The 15,930-nt window shown below is 35.8% G+C and overlaps 1 protein-coding gene across 2 annotated transcripts; it reads left to right on the top strand.

The window, feature by feature from the left end:
- Window positions 1–3,364: 3,364 nt before the first annotated feature.
- On the top strand, window positions 3,365–15,528 carry LOC143241829 (monocarboxylate transporter 5-like). 2 transcript variants are annotated; one of them, XM_076485096.1, is made up of 5 exons: window positions 3,365–3,756; window positions 10,142–10,402; window positions 11,109–11,252; window positions 13,015–14,115; window positions 15,295–15,528. In XM_076485096.1, exons 1-5 carry the CDS (start codon window positions 3,723–3,725, stop codon window positions 15,426–15,428), a joined length of 1,674 nt encoding a protein of 557 aa, XP_076341211.1. In that variant the 5' UTR covers window positions 3,365–3,722; the 3' UTR covers window positions 15,429–15,528. The 2 variants fall into 2 exon arrangements, with proteins under 2 accessions (XP_076341211.1, XP_076341213.1); XM_076485098.1 differs by lacking the exon at window positions 11,109–11,252 and having other exon boundaries at window positions 3,575–3,756.
- The last annotated feature ends 402 nt before the right edge of the window (window positions 15,529–15,930 follow it).

Here is a 15,930-nt window from a genome sequence, read left to right on the forward strand (position 1 = left end):
ACTTACTATTTTTATGATTTTATATAGAACTTGAAGTACAAAACATAGTATACCGTTAAAACTTTGTGGTTTTGGAGTAAAATTACAGATTTGTTTACGTGTTAATCATAAAATCTGTAACTGTTATCTTGTACAGACTTCTAACTTACGTTAATACTGTTTAAAATGTCCAAACTAAGATGGCGTTGTTGAACTTTGATTGTTATGAAATACAGAAGATGTTGTCACGTTTCTAATAAAACAATCCTTCCCTGAAGCCTGTAGAATAAAAGATGAATAGAATTTAGATGTCTGAAATTAGAAAAATGTTGTAATATAACACACAGACGCGTTAGTAAAATACGTTATTTCTAGTTTGTTATGGTAAGTCATTTCATGATAATTAAAACGTGTGGCAAGTCAGAAATTATATTAAACCATAACATTTAACCTTAATAGTTCAGAAAATATCAAATAACTGTTTTACAAATGAAGATATTTTATATCCGAAAAGAGTTGGAAGTCACAGCTTAAAAAGGATTTTTAATTATAAATAATGTTATTATTATATCATGTTTTATAAATAAAAAAAACTTCTTGTTTATCATTACAGAATGCACTTTACAATAACGGTGTATCTCAGAACGGCTGATACGGGTATTAAAACTTTTATTGATATGCAGAGAACAACGTTTCGACCTTTCTAGGTCAACTTCAGGTTAAATGACCTAGGAAGATCGAAACGTTGTTCTCTCCTTATTAATAAAAGTTTTAATACCCATACCAGCCGTTCTGAGATACATTTTTATTTCAAGTGGGTTTCTCGTCTGCAAGAACTACTTTACGATAACAGTGTAAAATCACGGATGTGATAAATATACCTAAACATTTATTAACGAAACTTCAAGATACAATAATATATTTATGTTAACTTATAAAACACTGAATAAGGTTTCGTACAAATGTCGTACACTATGTTCATATTACTATTTCAGTTAGACTTTATATTTGTAATATGTGTAACATTACGTGAAAGCAGATGCTATGATTATCACGAAACATTTTGATACATTGTTCTAAAGATATGCCATTACATGAATAAAACATTAAAGGAATCAGACTTGTGCATCAAAGTCAGTCATAATCGTGCCATATTTATTCACGCTGCATATTGAATACAAACTAAACATTTGGGATTTCAGTTTATTAGCTTATTGAACGTTTCATTACTTTCATAATTTCGATATTATCTTTTTACTTAAAAAATATAAGAATTGTCAATTGCAAATCATTTGAAAGCTTTATGAATAGAATCTATAAACGATCTTGAAAAATATGTTAATTCTGTTGGTTGTTACGGTAGAAGATATGGTTTATAATAAAATACGGTTCTTTTACATTTTATAAACATATTATCGTTACTGTTTATCATTACAGGGTACACCCTTCCCCCTCCAAACTACATTGTTTGCATCTATAACCATGAAGAACGGAGTTTCTATGTCACTGAATTCAACAGTCTGTAACAAAAACAAGTTTTTATATTTTTGCACATTACATAATGACACAGAAAGATTCGATGGATATTAGAAAGTTGGTATCTGTATTAAGTCACTGCTTTCTGTAGAAGTCACATATTTGTAGTTGAAAACTACTGTTGTTTACAGATATAACCTGCACCAGATATATCTGTTCTTCAAGGTCGATTTGTAAATAAATATCAGTAAAGTCCACTCTACAAGTTAGGTTGTGTGCTCTTCAAATTTGTCAAAGGAACACATTCTGCTATTCTACAAGTTAGGTTGTGTGGTCTTCAAATTTGTCAAAGGAACACATTCTGCTATTCTACAAGTTAGGTTGTGTGCTCTTCAAATTTGTCAAAGGAACACATTCTGCTAACAGCTTGATACCTTTAGATATTTAGGAATAACATACATTGGAACATATATGAATTATAACACACTAAATAGTGTAGATTAACTTAACTTTAATACAAGTCGTGTACATCTTAGTTAGTGTACAATTGTTGTGTACTTTCTAGTGATTTAGACACTCGTTACCGATCTGTGTTCATTATTCGTATAGCTGTCAGTGATTTCAACTCGATAATGAACCTGTTCTATTGTCATGCAATATTTGAGCATAATCCTTACATGAACTAATATATTTCATTGGATACATAACAACACAGAACACTGATTGTAACATGAAAAATTAGATTCTTATCACATAGATACTAATAATTCGTAAACGTTATACTTACATAAATTATGTTAACAGCGTTAACAGCACCGTTATTAACATGATGTGCGGTAACTTATTAATATCTTATAAATCTTCATGATCTCGGGTTGGTTTATTGCTGAAGATTTGATGTGTTGAAGTGTTTTATGAGGTAGGGTTAACACTGTCAGGCTCTTGTACAATATAAATTATGGATAATGTGTTGAATACTTTGATGTTACATCAGTTTGTTTATGAATATCATAATGGTTATTTTCAATATGACGATACCTTTTTCTTGTTTCTTTTTGTTTTTGAATTTCGCGCAAAACTACTCGAAAGCTATCTGCGCTAGCCGTCCCTAATTTAGCAGTGCAAAACTAGAAGGAAGGCAGCTAGTCATTACCACCCACCGCCAACTCTTGGGCTACTCTTTTTACCAACGAATAGTGGGATTGACCGTCACATTATAACGCCCCCACGGCTGGGAGAGCGAGCATGTTTGGCGCGACGGGGATGCGAACCCGCGACCCTCAGATTACGAGTCGCACGCCTTAACACGCTTGGCCATGCCAGGCCGTGATTTTGGATACATCTAACTGTGATGTCATGACCTTTACCTTAGAGTATATATAAACTTCTATTTTATAGATTATAGACGTACCAATTCGAATTGGTTCTTTTATTTAAAGTTTAATAACATATGGTTTCATAATTTTGTTTTCACTGCGATTTTGTGTTGGCAGATACGTAACGGACCATGTCCATGTTCTAGTATATAAGTATTGGTTTCCTCTTGATAAAATATGTTGTTGTATGGCTGTTCTTCCATTTTACATTATACGGGCCAGTGTACGTAAACTATAACACGTTTTTACAAGATTGAACAGTGTGACAACTTTTAGGCTAACTGTACCACACTAACGTAATGGGATCGAGTTACCAGTTCAGAACATTCCATGAGTGCGGCATCTATACAACAATGGTTGTCAGTTTTATTTTTAGTGTTAAAAATCTCAATCTTGGACTTTATTCAGTTAGTCACCAAAGTTTCCATATTTAACTTTTTTAATGGTTACACTTCAAACAATGTTACATGTTACATTGCTAATTCTGTAGGTTATATTGCTTGTTTATTATCGTTCTACTACTAAATATAACATAGCAATGCTACCTTCTCTTGACCTATAAAGATGTACTTATTTAGGGCTAAGAATTTGTTTCAATTATTTATGTATCAGAAATCATAGTTTATTTTCACAGCTTAATAGTTTTTACAACTGCCACCCGGGGCGCTTAAAAAGCACGACCTTGAGCAACTTGTGTAAGAAACTTTAGTATCTGTGATTGGTAGCAGCTGAACTACTTGAGATAAAGTTTAAATCCAATGTTTGTGACGTTTCTTCCTAAGCCACTAGGCCTTGTTTCTACTCCTTGAATAATGTTTCTTTGTAACGTGAAAAACTGCTCGTTTTGAGCTACCGCTGGGAATAATTGTAGACAATTTGAAAATCAGAATAATGAGTGAGACAGAAACCAGAAATGATATCTCAGGTTAGTAAAAATAATCAGTTGAAAATTAATTATTAACATTTATTAAATAATTAAACTTTACAATACAGATATCAGTGTTTGAAGATTATTGAAACTCTTAAGTGGATATCAGATGTTTACAACAAACTTTTGTTGACTCCGGGTTTTCGTGGGTTTGACCTTAGTCAAAGTGCTGGACCCATGTCATTTTATGTTATGTTTAGTTATTTAAAGGAAGAACACACTCAAATTGTTACTAGTTATAAAACTAGGTGTTAATCTTAACAGTTTTGTATTGTTCTAGTTAGATCATTTACAACAATATCACAAGCTATACAGTAGACAGGTAGTGGTTTATATATTTTTTTAACGTCCTAACACTTTAACATCAAGTCCATTTGGTTGTTCCACGAAGCTCGGGGTACAGAATAGATGAAATAAGCTTCGATCTCAGTATCAGGTGCTGACATTTCTCGATATGAAATAGATACATATGGGAAAATCGTTAAAAAATAAACCACGAACTTTGCAAGAGAAGGAAAATTGAGCCAAATGTTTATGTTAACATGGGAAGTGAAACGTGTTGATAAAGTGACACCAACACCGACCACTCTATCATTAACACTTTGACTTTTCACAAAACTTCACCTTTAACTATTCAAGTTAATCGTATCAAAAGAGAACGAATCGCTTTGGCCCAAAGTCTAAACAGTACAGCCCGAGAATGGACCAGTAAATAGCGTGCCGGACTGTGAATATGTAATTATGTGATTTTATCGGGTCCAACATGAATCTATGTTTTATACCCTGTACGTATTATAAGAATAACAGTCATACTCAACTGTCCTGTCTGATGAAAACAGACAGTTAAAGAGTTGGAGATGTGTGGTTTGGGCTAGACACCTTCCATTTCAAAACTAGGAACGGTAAACTCAGATATACCCTCGTGAAGTATTGTACGAAATTCAGCAAAAATGAACACCATAGAGAAGCAGTACGCCAATCAAAAGAGAGTGAAACCTGACATCACTAAAGTGTATTAGTGCGTCTTCAGGTAGTTTGTTTTAGAAACTTAGGCTCATATTACTCGACTGCCCAAGAATCAAAACTATCTACATCTTGACACGTTTCTTACGTAGTGTTCAGTTCAGCAATTTAATATCCTGTCACAGACCGTGACTTTTGACCTCTGTTTTAGAGAAGTACCCCAGCGGTCACAGGTTATTTTCTGTCTCTGAAGAAATAACGGAATTATCAAAATAATCTGTTTAATGTGGCAAAAGTAAATAAGGATACAAACTACTGAAACTTTCGGTTGAAACAATGTTTGTTTGTTTGTTTTTGAATTTCGCACAAAGCTACTCGAGGGCTATCTGTGCTAACCGTCCCTAATTTAGCAGTGTAAGACTAGAGGGAAGGCAGATAGTCATCACTACCCACCGCCAACTCTTGGGCTACTCTTTTACCAACGAATAGTGGGATTGACCGTCACATTATAACGCCCTCACGGCTGAAAGGGCGAGCATGTTGGCGCAAAGGGGATGCGAACCAGCGACCCTCAGATTATGAGTCGCACGCCTTAACACGCTTGGCCATTCCGGGCCAGAAACAATGTTACGATACATGTCTGTGTTTCTATAGTGACATTGTTATAACAGATGTTTGTGTTTCTATAGTGGCAATGTTAAAGTAGTTGTCTGTGTTTCTATAGTGACAATGTTATAACAGATGTCTGTGTTTCTATAGTGACATTGTTATAACAGATGTCTGTGTTTCTATAGTGACAATGTTATAACAGATGTCTGTGTTTCTATAGTGACATTGTTATAACAGATGTCTGTGTTTCTATAGTGACAATGTTATAACAAATGTCTGTGTTTCTGTAGTCACAGTATTATGATACATGTGTGTGTTTCTATAGTGACAGTATTATGATACATGTCTGTGTTTCTATACTGACAGTATTATGTTACATGTCTGTATTTCTACGGGGATAATGTTACGGTACACGTATGTGTTCCTGTAGTGACAGAGTAGTCTTCAGACGTGGAAGACAGTTTAGTGTAAGAAGTGTTCTAAACGGACGTTCCCTGTCTCCAGACAGTTTAGTGGATGAAGTGTTCTAAACGGACGTTCCCTGTCTCCAGACAGTTTAGTGTAAGAAGTGTTCTAAACGAACGTTCCCTGTCTCCAGACAGTTTAGTGTAAGAAGTGTTCTAAACGAACGTTCCCTGTCTCCAGACAGTTTAGTGTAAGAAGTGATCTAAACGAACGTCCCCTGTCTCCAGACAGTTTAGTGTATGAAGTGTTCTAAACGAACGTTCCCTGTCTCCAGACAGTTTACTGTATGAAGTGTTCTAAACGAACGTTCCCTGTCTCCAGACAGTTTAGTGTAAGAAGTGTTCTAAACGGACGTTCCCTGTCTCCAGACAGTTGAGTGTAAGAAGTGTTCTAAACGAACGTTCCCTGTCTCCAGACAGTTGAGTGTAAGAATTGTTCTAAACCAGGGGTGTGCAACATTTTTCGTCGGTGGGCCATATAACCAACTTCATCAATCAAGCGGGGCCACTTAAAAAACAAGCTTATTCGTGTACATGCACAATAAATTAAAAAAAAATTATCAAAATGCAAGCAATAATATTTTATATTTTTGCATGAGTGATCATTTTAGTGCGACACTTGAAATTTAGAGTCCTTGCAGAGCTTGTCAATATCAGCTTAGACAGAAGTGGTTGCCACTCTTAACTGACTGGTCAAATGTTCATCAGTCAGCTGACTTCTACATTTGGTTTTGATGAGCTTCATTTTGGAGAAAAATTTCTTACAGCAGTAGGTGCTACCAAAAAGGGAGGCAATTCTTTGTGCATGACGGGACAAATTGGGAAACTTTTCACGTACACAGAGTTTGTAAAAGTCTAGTAAACTGTTTTCAGAGAATTTCCTTTTAGTGTCCATGTCAGCCTGCAGTTCAATGAGTTCCATTTGGCAATCATCAGGACTGTCTTCCACTGCCAAATCAAAGGTTGAGCGAACAATTTCAATCTAATTTCAGTTTGTCTGAAATCTGGAAATCTGTTTGCAAACTCATCACGCAGCTTTTGTACACTGGTTCCATATTTGGTGCAATCCAGATTAGGAAATTCCAGTTTCCTGGTTGCAAGACATGTAAAATGGGTCAATATGGCTCTTCTCAACTGAACCTGGAAAAGTTCCAATTTCTTCTCAAAAGCACAAATATGCTCAAACAACTTATTCACAAGTTGACTTTTCCCTTGTAGTTTTAAGTTTAAATCAGACAGATGCTGTGTAATGTCTGTGAGGAATGCTAAGTCATTCAGCCAGTTCTCATTGCTCAAGAAGTCCACATTCTGACGTTTGCTCTCCATGAAGAACTTAATCTCCTCTCGCAGATTCCAGAATCTCTTCAAAGTAGCAGCTCTACTAAGCCAACGTACAGCAGAGAAGTACAAAACATCTGAATACTCACTGTCCAGCTCATCTAAAAAAGTTTTAAATTGTCGATGATTTAATCCTCGTGTTCGAATATAATTTACGTATTGGACGACATTTTTCATGACTTCTGCAAAATCCAGAACTTTGGTGCACAAGCTCTCTTGGTGAATAATGCAATGGCTTACAACTACGTCTTGTGCTCCAATTGCAGTTAGAAATTTCTTGGTGAATCCATTTGTCCTACCTGTCATGGAAGGAGCACCATCTGTTGTAACACCACATAATTTATAAGGATTCAGTTCAAACTTTTCTACAACCTTAAGCACTTGTTCACAAATATCCTGTCCTGTGGTTGTGGAGGAAAGGCTTGCCATATCTAAAACTCTTCGAAAACATCAAAGCCTGCAGTAACAGCTCTGATGAAAATGACAAGTTGGGATGTGTCATTGATATCAGTGCTTTCATCAAAAGCCAGACTGAAAGCTTCACACGAATTCAATCTCTCTTTCAAAGTTTCTTTGATGTCCTCTGAAAGATCTTTTGTCCTGCGTGAGACAGTAAAGCGGGAAAGGCTAGTTTGCTCCACCAAATATTTTTCTCTGGACATGCATATTCTGTGAATATTGTTAAACAATTTTAATAAATTCTCCATCACTGAAAGGCTTTCCCTTTTCTGCCATACATTCACAAAGCTTAAAACTCAGTTTTGTCACCAGTTCTGAATTTTTCTTGAAAGTGGTAAAACACCTTGTTGCTTTTCAATGGATGTTTTAAATGTTCAATTTTGTCCTTTCGTGCCTGACCAACAATTTCATCAAACTGGGAGGAGTGCTTAGTTGCGTAATGTCGCTTAATATTGTACTCTTTCATGACTGCAATTGTAGTTTGACAGACGAGGCAGACAACACCTTGATTATGTGGGACAACAAGATATTTTGTGCACCATTCACTGTTGAATAACCTTCCCTCATCATCAATTTTCGTTTCTTAACTGCTGACATTTTACTAGCCCTGAAATCAAAACAAAAATTATTCTCACGAAAATAGCAAAGTAGAAAAAAACATAGAATTTATTTACACATGGAACCTCTTATGGACAGAAACACATGTTTCTAAATTGGCATCCCGATCATAGCCTTCCGGTACTTAAATTAATTGAGAATAGCAAAATACAGTGTGACCTCGCCTATTCGCGGTTCTCCATTCGCGGCCCGCGTATTCGCGGGTTATGCGCGAACTGCGTTTTGTAGGTCACAGAGACTGAAAGGGCTTTTCGAGGAGATTTCTGTTGTATTTACTCAATCAAGCCGTTTTATCAATTGTCGTCTTCACCAAACAAGATTGGACTGCTATTGGCTGACTGCCTCAGCTTCCCCAACAACGCAAACGGCAAAGCACAGCCCGGTAACGCACGGTACAATTTAGTGAAATACATAACAGTATGCAATATTGCGACATTATTACTGCATCAATGAGTATAAGTATCATTAGTGTTTGGGAAGCATTTCATATAGTATATAATCGCATACATATACGTTTTAAAACTGCGTCCAATATTCGCGGTTTTCGCTATTCGCGGGAGGGTAAAGAACGTAACCCCGCGAATAACGAGGTCACACTGTACATAGAATCAGATGCATCTGAAAGCAAAAATTTTAATAAATTCAGTAAAGTCACAACAATATGCTAAATAATAATCAATTTACCTTCAATCTCTTGTAGTAACTGTAAAAGGTAATAAAATTTTCACCAATAATGAATGACGGACAGCAGAGGTTAGGGAAAATTGTCGCCAGCGGGCGAAGGCGAGGTTCAGGACATGACGTTGAGTCGTAGACAATAGTGCTAGTGCACGTCACCTATTCATTTCCTAAGGAGGCCGACCAATCGAATTCGGCCTGCTCCTCTCTAGCAAAGATAATTTTAGAAGTTTGTCGAGTCGAAGCCTGGGAATCCCGTAGGATCGATGCTTTTAAAAATATTCCATTTGCGTTGGATTACAGATCAGGCCACATGGTTAGATTACAACAACTAGGACCACACTAAATGGCTTGGCGGGCCGGGTTGTTGCCCGCGGGCCGCCTGTTGCACACCCCTGTTCTAAACGAACGTTCCCTGTTTCCAGACAGTTTAGTGTAAGAAGTGTTCTAAACGAACGTTCCCTGTCTCCAGACAGTTTAGTGTAAGAAGTGTTCTAAACGGACGTTCCCTGTCTCCAGACAGTTGAGTGTAAGAAGTGTTCTAAACGGACGTTTCTTGTCTCCAGACAGTTGAGTGTAAGAAGTATTCTAAACGGACGTTCCTTGTCTCCAGACAGTTTAGTGTAAGAAGTGTTCTAAACGAAAGAAAGAACAGCGATGGAGAATACACGTGACCTCCAAGGGAATGAGAGGAACTAGTCCTGAAAACTGTCTATTAAACATATCCCTTGTTTAGTCCCGAAAACTGCCTATTAAACATATCCCTTGTTTAGTCCTGAAAACAGCTTATTAAACATATCCCTTGTTTAGTACTGAAAACTGCCTATTAAACATATCCCTTGTTTAATCCTGAAAACTGCCTATTAAACATATCCCTTGTTTAATCCTGAAAACTGCCTATTAAACATATCCCTTGTTTATTCCTGAAAACTGCCTATTAAAAATATCCCATTTTTAGTCCTGAAAACTGCCTATTAAACATATCCCTTGTTTAAAAATGAAGTGAATAATTATATTAGTGACACGTGTATTACATATCTATTTGAAACAAACCAAAAATAATAGTTCGTATATTTATTGGAAAATATTATAATTTTAATTGAGCAATTTCATACAGTCAGCTGTTTGTGATTGTGTTACAAATGAATATATAGTGTTGTGTTTACATTAAAGATGGTTAACTAATACAGTTACATAAAACCATTTGTTTAACGTCCGTCTATGAGAGTGATAACGTTACATTCTTCTAACAGCAAAATCCAAACCAAACAAGAAAAATGTACAGCCAATAAACTTCTTAAATGATGGTTTTCAACTGTCATTTCGAAACGTACCACCAGATGGCGGATGGGGATGGATGGTTGTGCTGGGAATTGTTGTGAATAATATCTTTATAATGGGACAAGTGAAGGCATCTGGTGTTTATCTAACGATGCTGATGGACGAATATAAAGCTAAATCGTCGAAGGTATCATGGGTCACCTCGTTACAATATACATTAATAAATGTTCTGGGTAAGTCTGTTGGTTTACCTTATGTTATCTTGTTTCTTAGAGATTACCTTAACAAACGTTCAGTGTAAGTCTGATGGTTTACCTTATGTTATCTTGTTTCTTAGAGATTACCTTAACAAACGTTCAGTGTAAGTCTGATGGTTTACCTTATGTTATCTTGTTTCTTAGAGATTACCTTAACAAACGTTTAGTGTAAGTCTGATGGTTTACCTTATGTTATCTTGTTTCTTAGAGATTACCTTAACAAACGTTCAGTGTAAGTCTGATGGTTTTCCTTATGTTGCCTTGTTTGTTAAAGATTACATTGTTAAACGTTCAGGGTAAGTATGTTGGTTTACCTTATGTTATCTTGTTTCTTAGAGATTACCTTAACAAACGTTCTGGGTAAGTCTGTTGGTTTACTTTATGTTATCTTGTTTCTTAGAGATTACCTTAACAAACGTTCGGTGTAAGTCTGATGGTTTACCTTATGTTGCCTTGTTTGTTAAAGATTACATTGTTAAACGTTCGGTGTAAGTCTGATGGTTTACCTTATGTTGCCTTGTTTGTTAAAGATTACATTGTTAAACGTTCAGGGTAAATCTGTTGGTTTACCTTGCTTTCAGTAAACGATGGGCACACATTTAAGAACTATTTATCTGGTGATTTGTTTTGACTAGTTTAGTATAGGAATCACAGACTCTATTTTTGTTTGTTTTTTCTTCAGGTCCTTTCTGGAGCGCCACAGCCGAGATTGTTGATGTTCGCATAATCATGATAGGTGGCACTGTAATGCATTCTGTTGGCCTTGTGTGTTCTTGCTATGGACCAAATGTCGAATTTCTCTTCTTTTCATTGGGAATTCTGGGAGGTATAGAGCTGAAACTAAGTTTAGGCTATATATGCATGTTTTAGATTACTTAGAATGACAAGCTCTATAAAAACTACAGCAGGTGTGCAACACTATTTATGATAAAAATGAAACTAAACTTATGAAAAGTTGAGGTATTTACGAAAACCGGTGTTCAAATAAATAACTGAGATCAATATGGAAAATATGTCATCCAGGGAGTTCTAAAAACATATAGTCTTATCTGTGGCGTGCAACTCGTAATCTGAGGGTCCCGGGTTCGCATCTCGGTCACACCAAACATGCTCGCCCTTTCAGCCGTGGGGGCGTTATAAAGTTACGACCAATCCCACTATTCGTTGGTAAAAGAGTAGCCCAAGAGTTGGCGGTGGGTGGTGATGACTAGCTGCCTTCCCTCTTACACTGCTAAATTAGGGACGGCTAGCACAGACAGCCCTCATGTAGCTTTGTGTGAAATTCAAAAATAAACAAAACAAACTTTTTATCTGCTATTTAATAAAACATAACAAATTAACAACATTTTCAAGAGGGGGGAAACTGTTTTGGCCCCTTCCTGTATATGTAGTCAAGACAGCTGAATTGGGTATGATAAAATTGTATTTAAGACACACTAAACAAGTAACAATGATTCGATCGTCTTAGGTCATCATCAAATTAAGAACGGTATTTGAAAAGTTACCATTATAGATCACGTGCCGTGCAAACGACAGCAAAGCTCACAGGGGCGATGTGAACACTTAATCTACAATAACTTTATTCTAATTATTCCTCTGTGTTAACTACATTATTGTTGTTAATATTAACTTGATACTGTCCTTAGAATATCAAAACGTTAACACTTCCATTTTCCTTTTAAATTAAAGTTTTTGCTACCCATATGCGAAATGTAAATACACAAAACAAATTAAATATCATAAACCTTAAGTAATCACGAGCAACACAATAATCTAATTTCATCAAAAGGAAACCTAATATTTACATATTCAGACTTCACATCTTTTGAGTAATTAAAAACTATTTCCAACATATCTACCTGTATTACTTAGACATGGAAATATTTATTAATTGAAACTTCTTTCCAGTATTTCTACTTGTATTACTTAGACATGGAAATATTTATTAATTGAAACTTGTTTCCAGTATTTCTACCTGTATTACTTAGACATGGAAATATTTATTAATTGAAACTTGTTTCCAGTATTTCTACCTGTATTACTTAGACATGGAAATATTTATTAATTGAAACATGTTTCCAATATTTCTACCTGTATTACTTAGACATGTAAATATTTATTAATTGAAACATGTTTCCAATATTTCTACCTGTATTACTTAGACATGTAAATATTTATTAATTGAAACATGTTTCCAATATTTCTACATGTATTACTTAGACATGTAAATATTTATTAATTGAAACTTGTTTCCAACATTTCTAACTCTACTTTTTGAAGTTGTTAATATATATTAATAGTAGCAATAAAATTTCTTATAGGAAGAACTCGTGTTGTTATCCCTTGTATGAAGAACTCGTGTTGTTAACCCTTGTATGATGTTATTTTCCATTTTTGTGCCGTTATAATCTGTGTTCAACGCATTAAACGAAAGCATGTGGCCTCTAGCAGCCATTATTATAAGTAGAATTTAATGTTTAGTTTGAGATTCAGTGAGAACTATCTTATCTACAGATTAACTGCCATTAATTCTGTTAGTTAGCTTTCATTTCTTTCGTTGTCTCAGTTCTTTACCCTTTTTTTTTTAGGAATTTCTTGTGGTATCTGCTATTTTTCTGGAGTGATAATGATTACAAAGTACTTTGATAAACGGCGAACCTTTGCTAACGGCCTTGGACTAGGAGCTACTGCTTTAGGGGGTATTTTAATGCCTTTACTACTAGAAGCATTGGTTTTTGAGTATGGAGTCCGTGGAACTATGCTTATTATGGGTTCTTTAATGTTACATGGAATTGTTGGCGCTATGTTATGGGAGCCGGTGGAGAGACATGTCAAAAAAGAACATATCATCATTGCAGAAACTCGCTTCAAGGATAATCATCAGACATTTCGCGGCCCTCGACATTCTGATCCTGTAATTAATTCAATATTTCAACAAGAAATTAGTGAACGCAAAGACCTGGAGAATCAGATCAAAGTTTCAGAAAAACATGAGAGAATTGATTCTGTAATTTCCGATAGTTTGTCTCCAAGGAGGTTCACAGTTAACCATGTCGATCATTCCTTGATATGTAAGGATCTGGAAAGCAACACACGACGAGGAGCACGTGATTCCACTATGTTCACCAGCATGATCGACCTTGGAGGAACTGTTAGAAACATGAGTTCAGAGAAGCCGAAAAGAAAGGGCCTTGAAAATATTTTTCTACATTACAAGAATCTGTTCGACTTGTCACTGTTTTCGTCCCTACAGTGGTACCTCCTAACTGTGACGTTTGTCCTCACGCTGACCGGATATCCTGGATCCCATATATTTCTCCCTCTTCGAGCACGCTACGCCGGATTGAGCTCTGAACAAGCGTCGTCTTTGATATCTGTCATGTCTGCGACGGATACAACAGCAAGAGTTACGTTTTCTTGGCTAGCAGATCGAAATTTCTGCCCAAGAAAATACTGGTACATTGGAGGTGTCGTATCGGCCGGAACTGCATGTATTGCCTTTATTTTCACCGACACTTACTTAAGCATGCTGGTTACAAGCTGTCTCACTGGCTCTGCATCCGGCTGTTATCTGCCACTGCTGTTAACCATCTTTGGAGAAGAATTTGGAAGCAAGAAACTGGCTACAGCCTATAGCTTATCAGCCTTGTTCGCGGGCTTAGTTGTTTTGGGCACCATTCCATTTCTTGGTAAGTAATTCGTTTCATCATTCGCATACAAAACCTCTCTTTAAAAGTTTCATCATGAGCACAATTGTTGGAAAGATATCACTTGAAACGTTACGAAGAAAATAAAATGTAAACATTACCTCATAATGGATAAAATTTTTAATAAAAGCAAAAAAACTGAAGTTTAATGTAAGAAAGAGATTACATTATATATCGGAACGAAACACTAATTAATACCAAGCAATGTACGGAAACGTGTGTGTGTTATAGAAAATCTAACATTGTACTCGTCCTCTACCGACAAGGATGAATAAACACTGAGGTTCTAACTGTAAATTAACTGGTGTTCTAACTGTAAATTAACTGATGTTCTAACTACTAGCAAACTTAAACCTATCTTACCCTTCAACTGCTAACCATCTTAAACTGTCTCATGTTCTATTATTATACTGTCTGATGTTCTAGCTACTAGCCAATTTGAATTGTCTTACGTTTCAACTGCTAACCATCTTAAACTGTCTCATGTTTTGACTATTAGCCAACTTAAACTATCTTACGTTTCAACTGTTTAATGTTCTAATTACAAGTCAAGTTCAACAGTCTCATGCTGTAACTACTATTATGCTGTATGATGTTCTAACTACTAGCCAACTTAAACTGTCTCTTGCTGTAACTACTATTATGCTGTATGATGTTCTAACTACTAGCCAACTTAAACTGTCTCATGCTGTAACTACTATTATGCTGTATGATGTTCTAACTACTAGCCAACTTAAACTGTCTTGAGTACTGAATACTAGCCAAATTAAATTGTCTTAAGATGTAACTACGGGTTAAGTTAAATTCCTAAGTTCTAACTACTAGCCAATAAGTACCATATTAACAAACATGATAGTCCTAACAACTACTACATTGACTGACACAGCAGTTCTAACAACTACCATATCAACTAACATTACAGTCCTAACAGTTACCGTATTAGCTTACACTGGTCCCAACAGCTACCGTACTGACTGACATTACAGTCCTCACAAATACCGTATTATGTAATATGGATGAAAATGTAATTTTACATTCCTTTAAAATTGGTTTAAGTATACTATATCGCAGTGTTAACATTTGTATAAAAATACAATATTCATGTATTTTTAAAAGCATGATTATTTTACTTAACTAAATAGTAATGATCTTACTGTTTAGGCTACCTGGTGGACATCACAAGAAGTACAGTGTTGTGTTATAGCGTGCTCGGGGCCTGTTTGCTGACAGCAGGCTCTGTTGTTTTCCTCAGTCATCTCCTATCAACAAAAAAGGGTAATATGAACATCTGTTGAATAGCAACACTTATAATAACAGTTGGACAGGATGTCTGGTCCACATAGTGTCGTGGATCTTCAACATTCCTTCATGGTGAACAATAAAACATACGTTGTCTTACAATAAACACAGAATGAAAATCATTCTTTTTTTAACGCTTGCAGTGTATAAATGTCAACATTTCTTTTAGCCTTTTGGCGTGAAGCAGAGTCATTCTCATGGTCGGCTTCACTGACGCAATCCCAGATTGTTGGCTTTAATCGAGACACACAGATTTTAACACTGGCAATACCAAATAAACTGACCAGAGACATATTACCATGATACAGACACACAGGGTTTAATACTGGCAATACCAAATAAACTGACCAGAGATACTTCCTCATGTCAACTGAGAATACAGATGTTCTATTCAAAAGCTTCAACCTTTTACAATGTGCTTCATATCAGGTTCACCTGTAAAGTTTATTTTGCCTTACGCTGCGTCATTACAGTCAACACGGTATGTGGCACATCCGA

Source organism: Tachypleus tridentatus, unplaced genomic scaffold, assembly GCF_004210375.1.
Source record: "Tachypleus tridentatus isolate NWPU-2018 unplaced genomic scaffold, ASM421037v1 Hic_cluster_1, whole genome shotgun sequence".
NCBI classification, from domain to species: Eukaryota; Metazoa; Arthropoda; class Merostomata; order Xiphosura; family Limulidae; genus Tachypleus; species Tachypleus tridentatus.

Coding starts and splice junctions, on each gene's coding strand:
- LOC143241829 (XM_076485096.1), top strand. CDS start 3,723: ATGAGTGAGACAGAAACCAGAAATGATATCTCAG. Junction 10,403..11,108: donor TACATTAATAAATGTTCTGG/GTAAGTCTGTTG, acceptor TTTTTTCTTCAG/GTCCTTTCTGGAGCGCCACA. Junction 11,253..13,014: donor TTCATTGGGAATTCTGGGAG/GTATAGAGCTGA, acceptor TTTTTTTTTTAG/GAATTTCTTGTGGTATCTGC.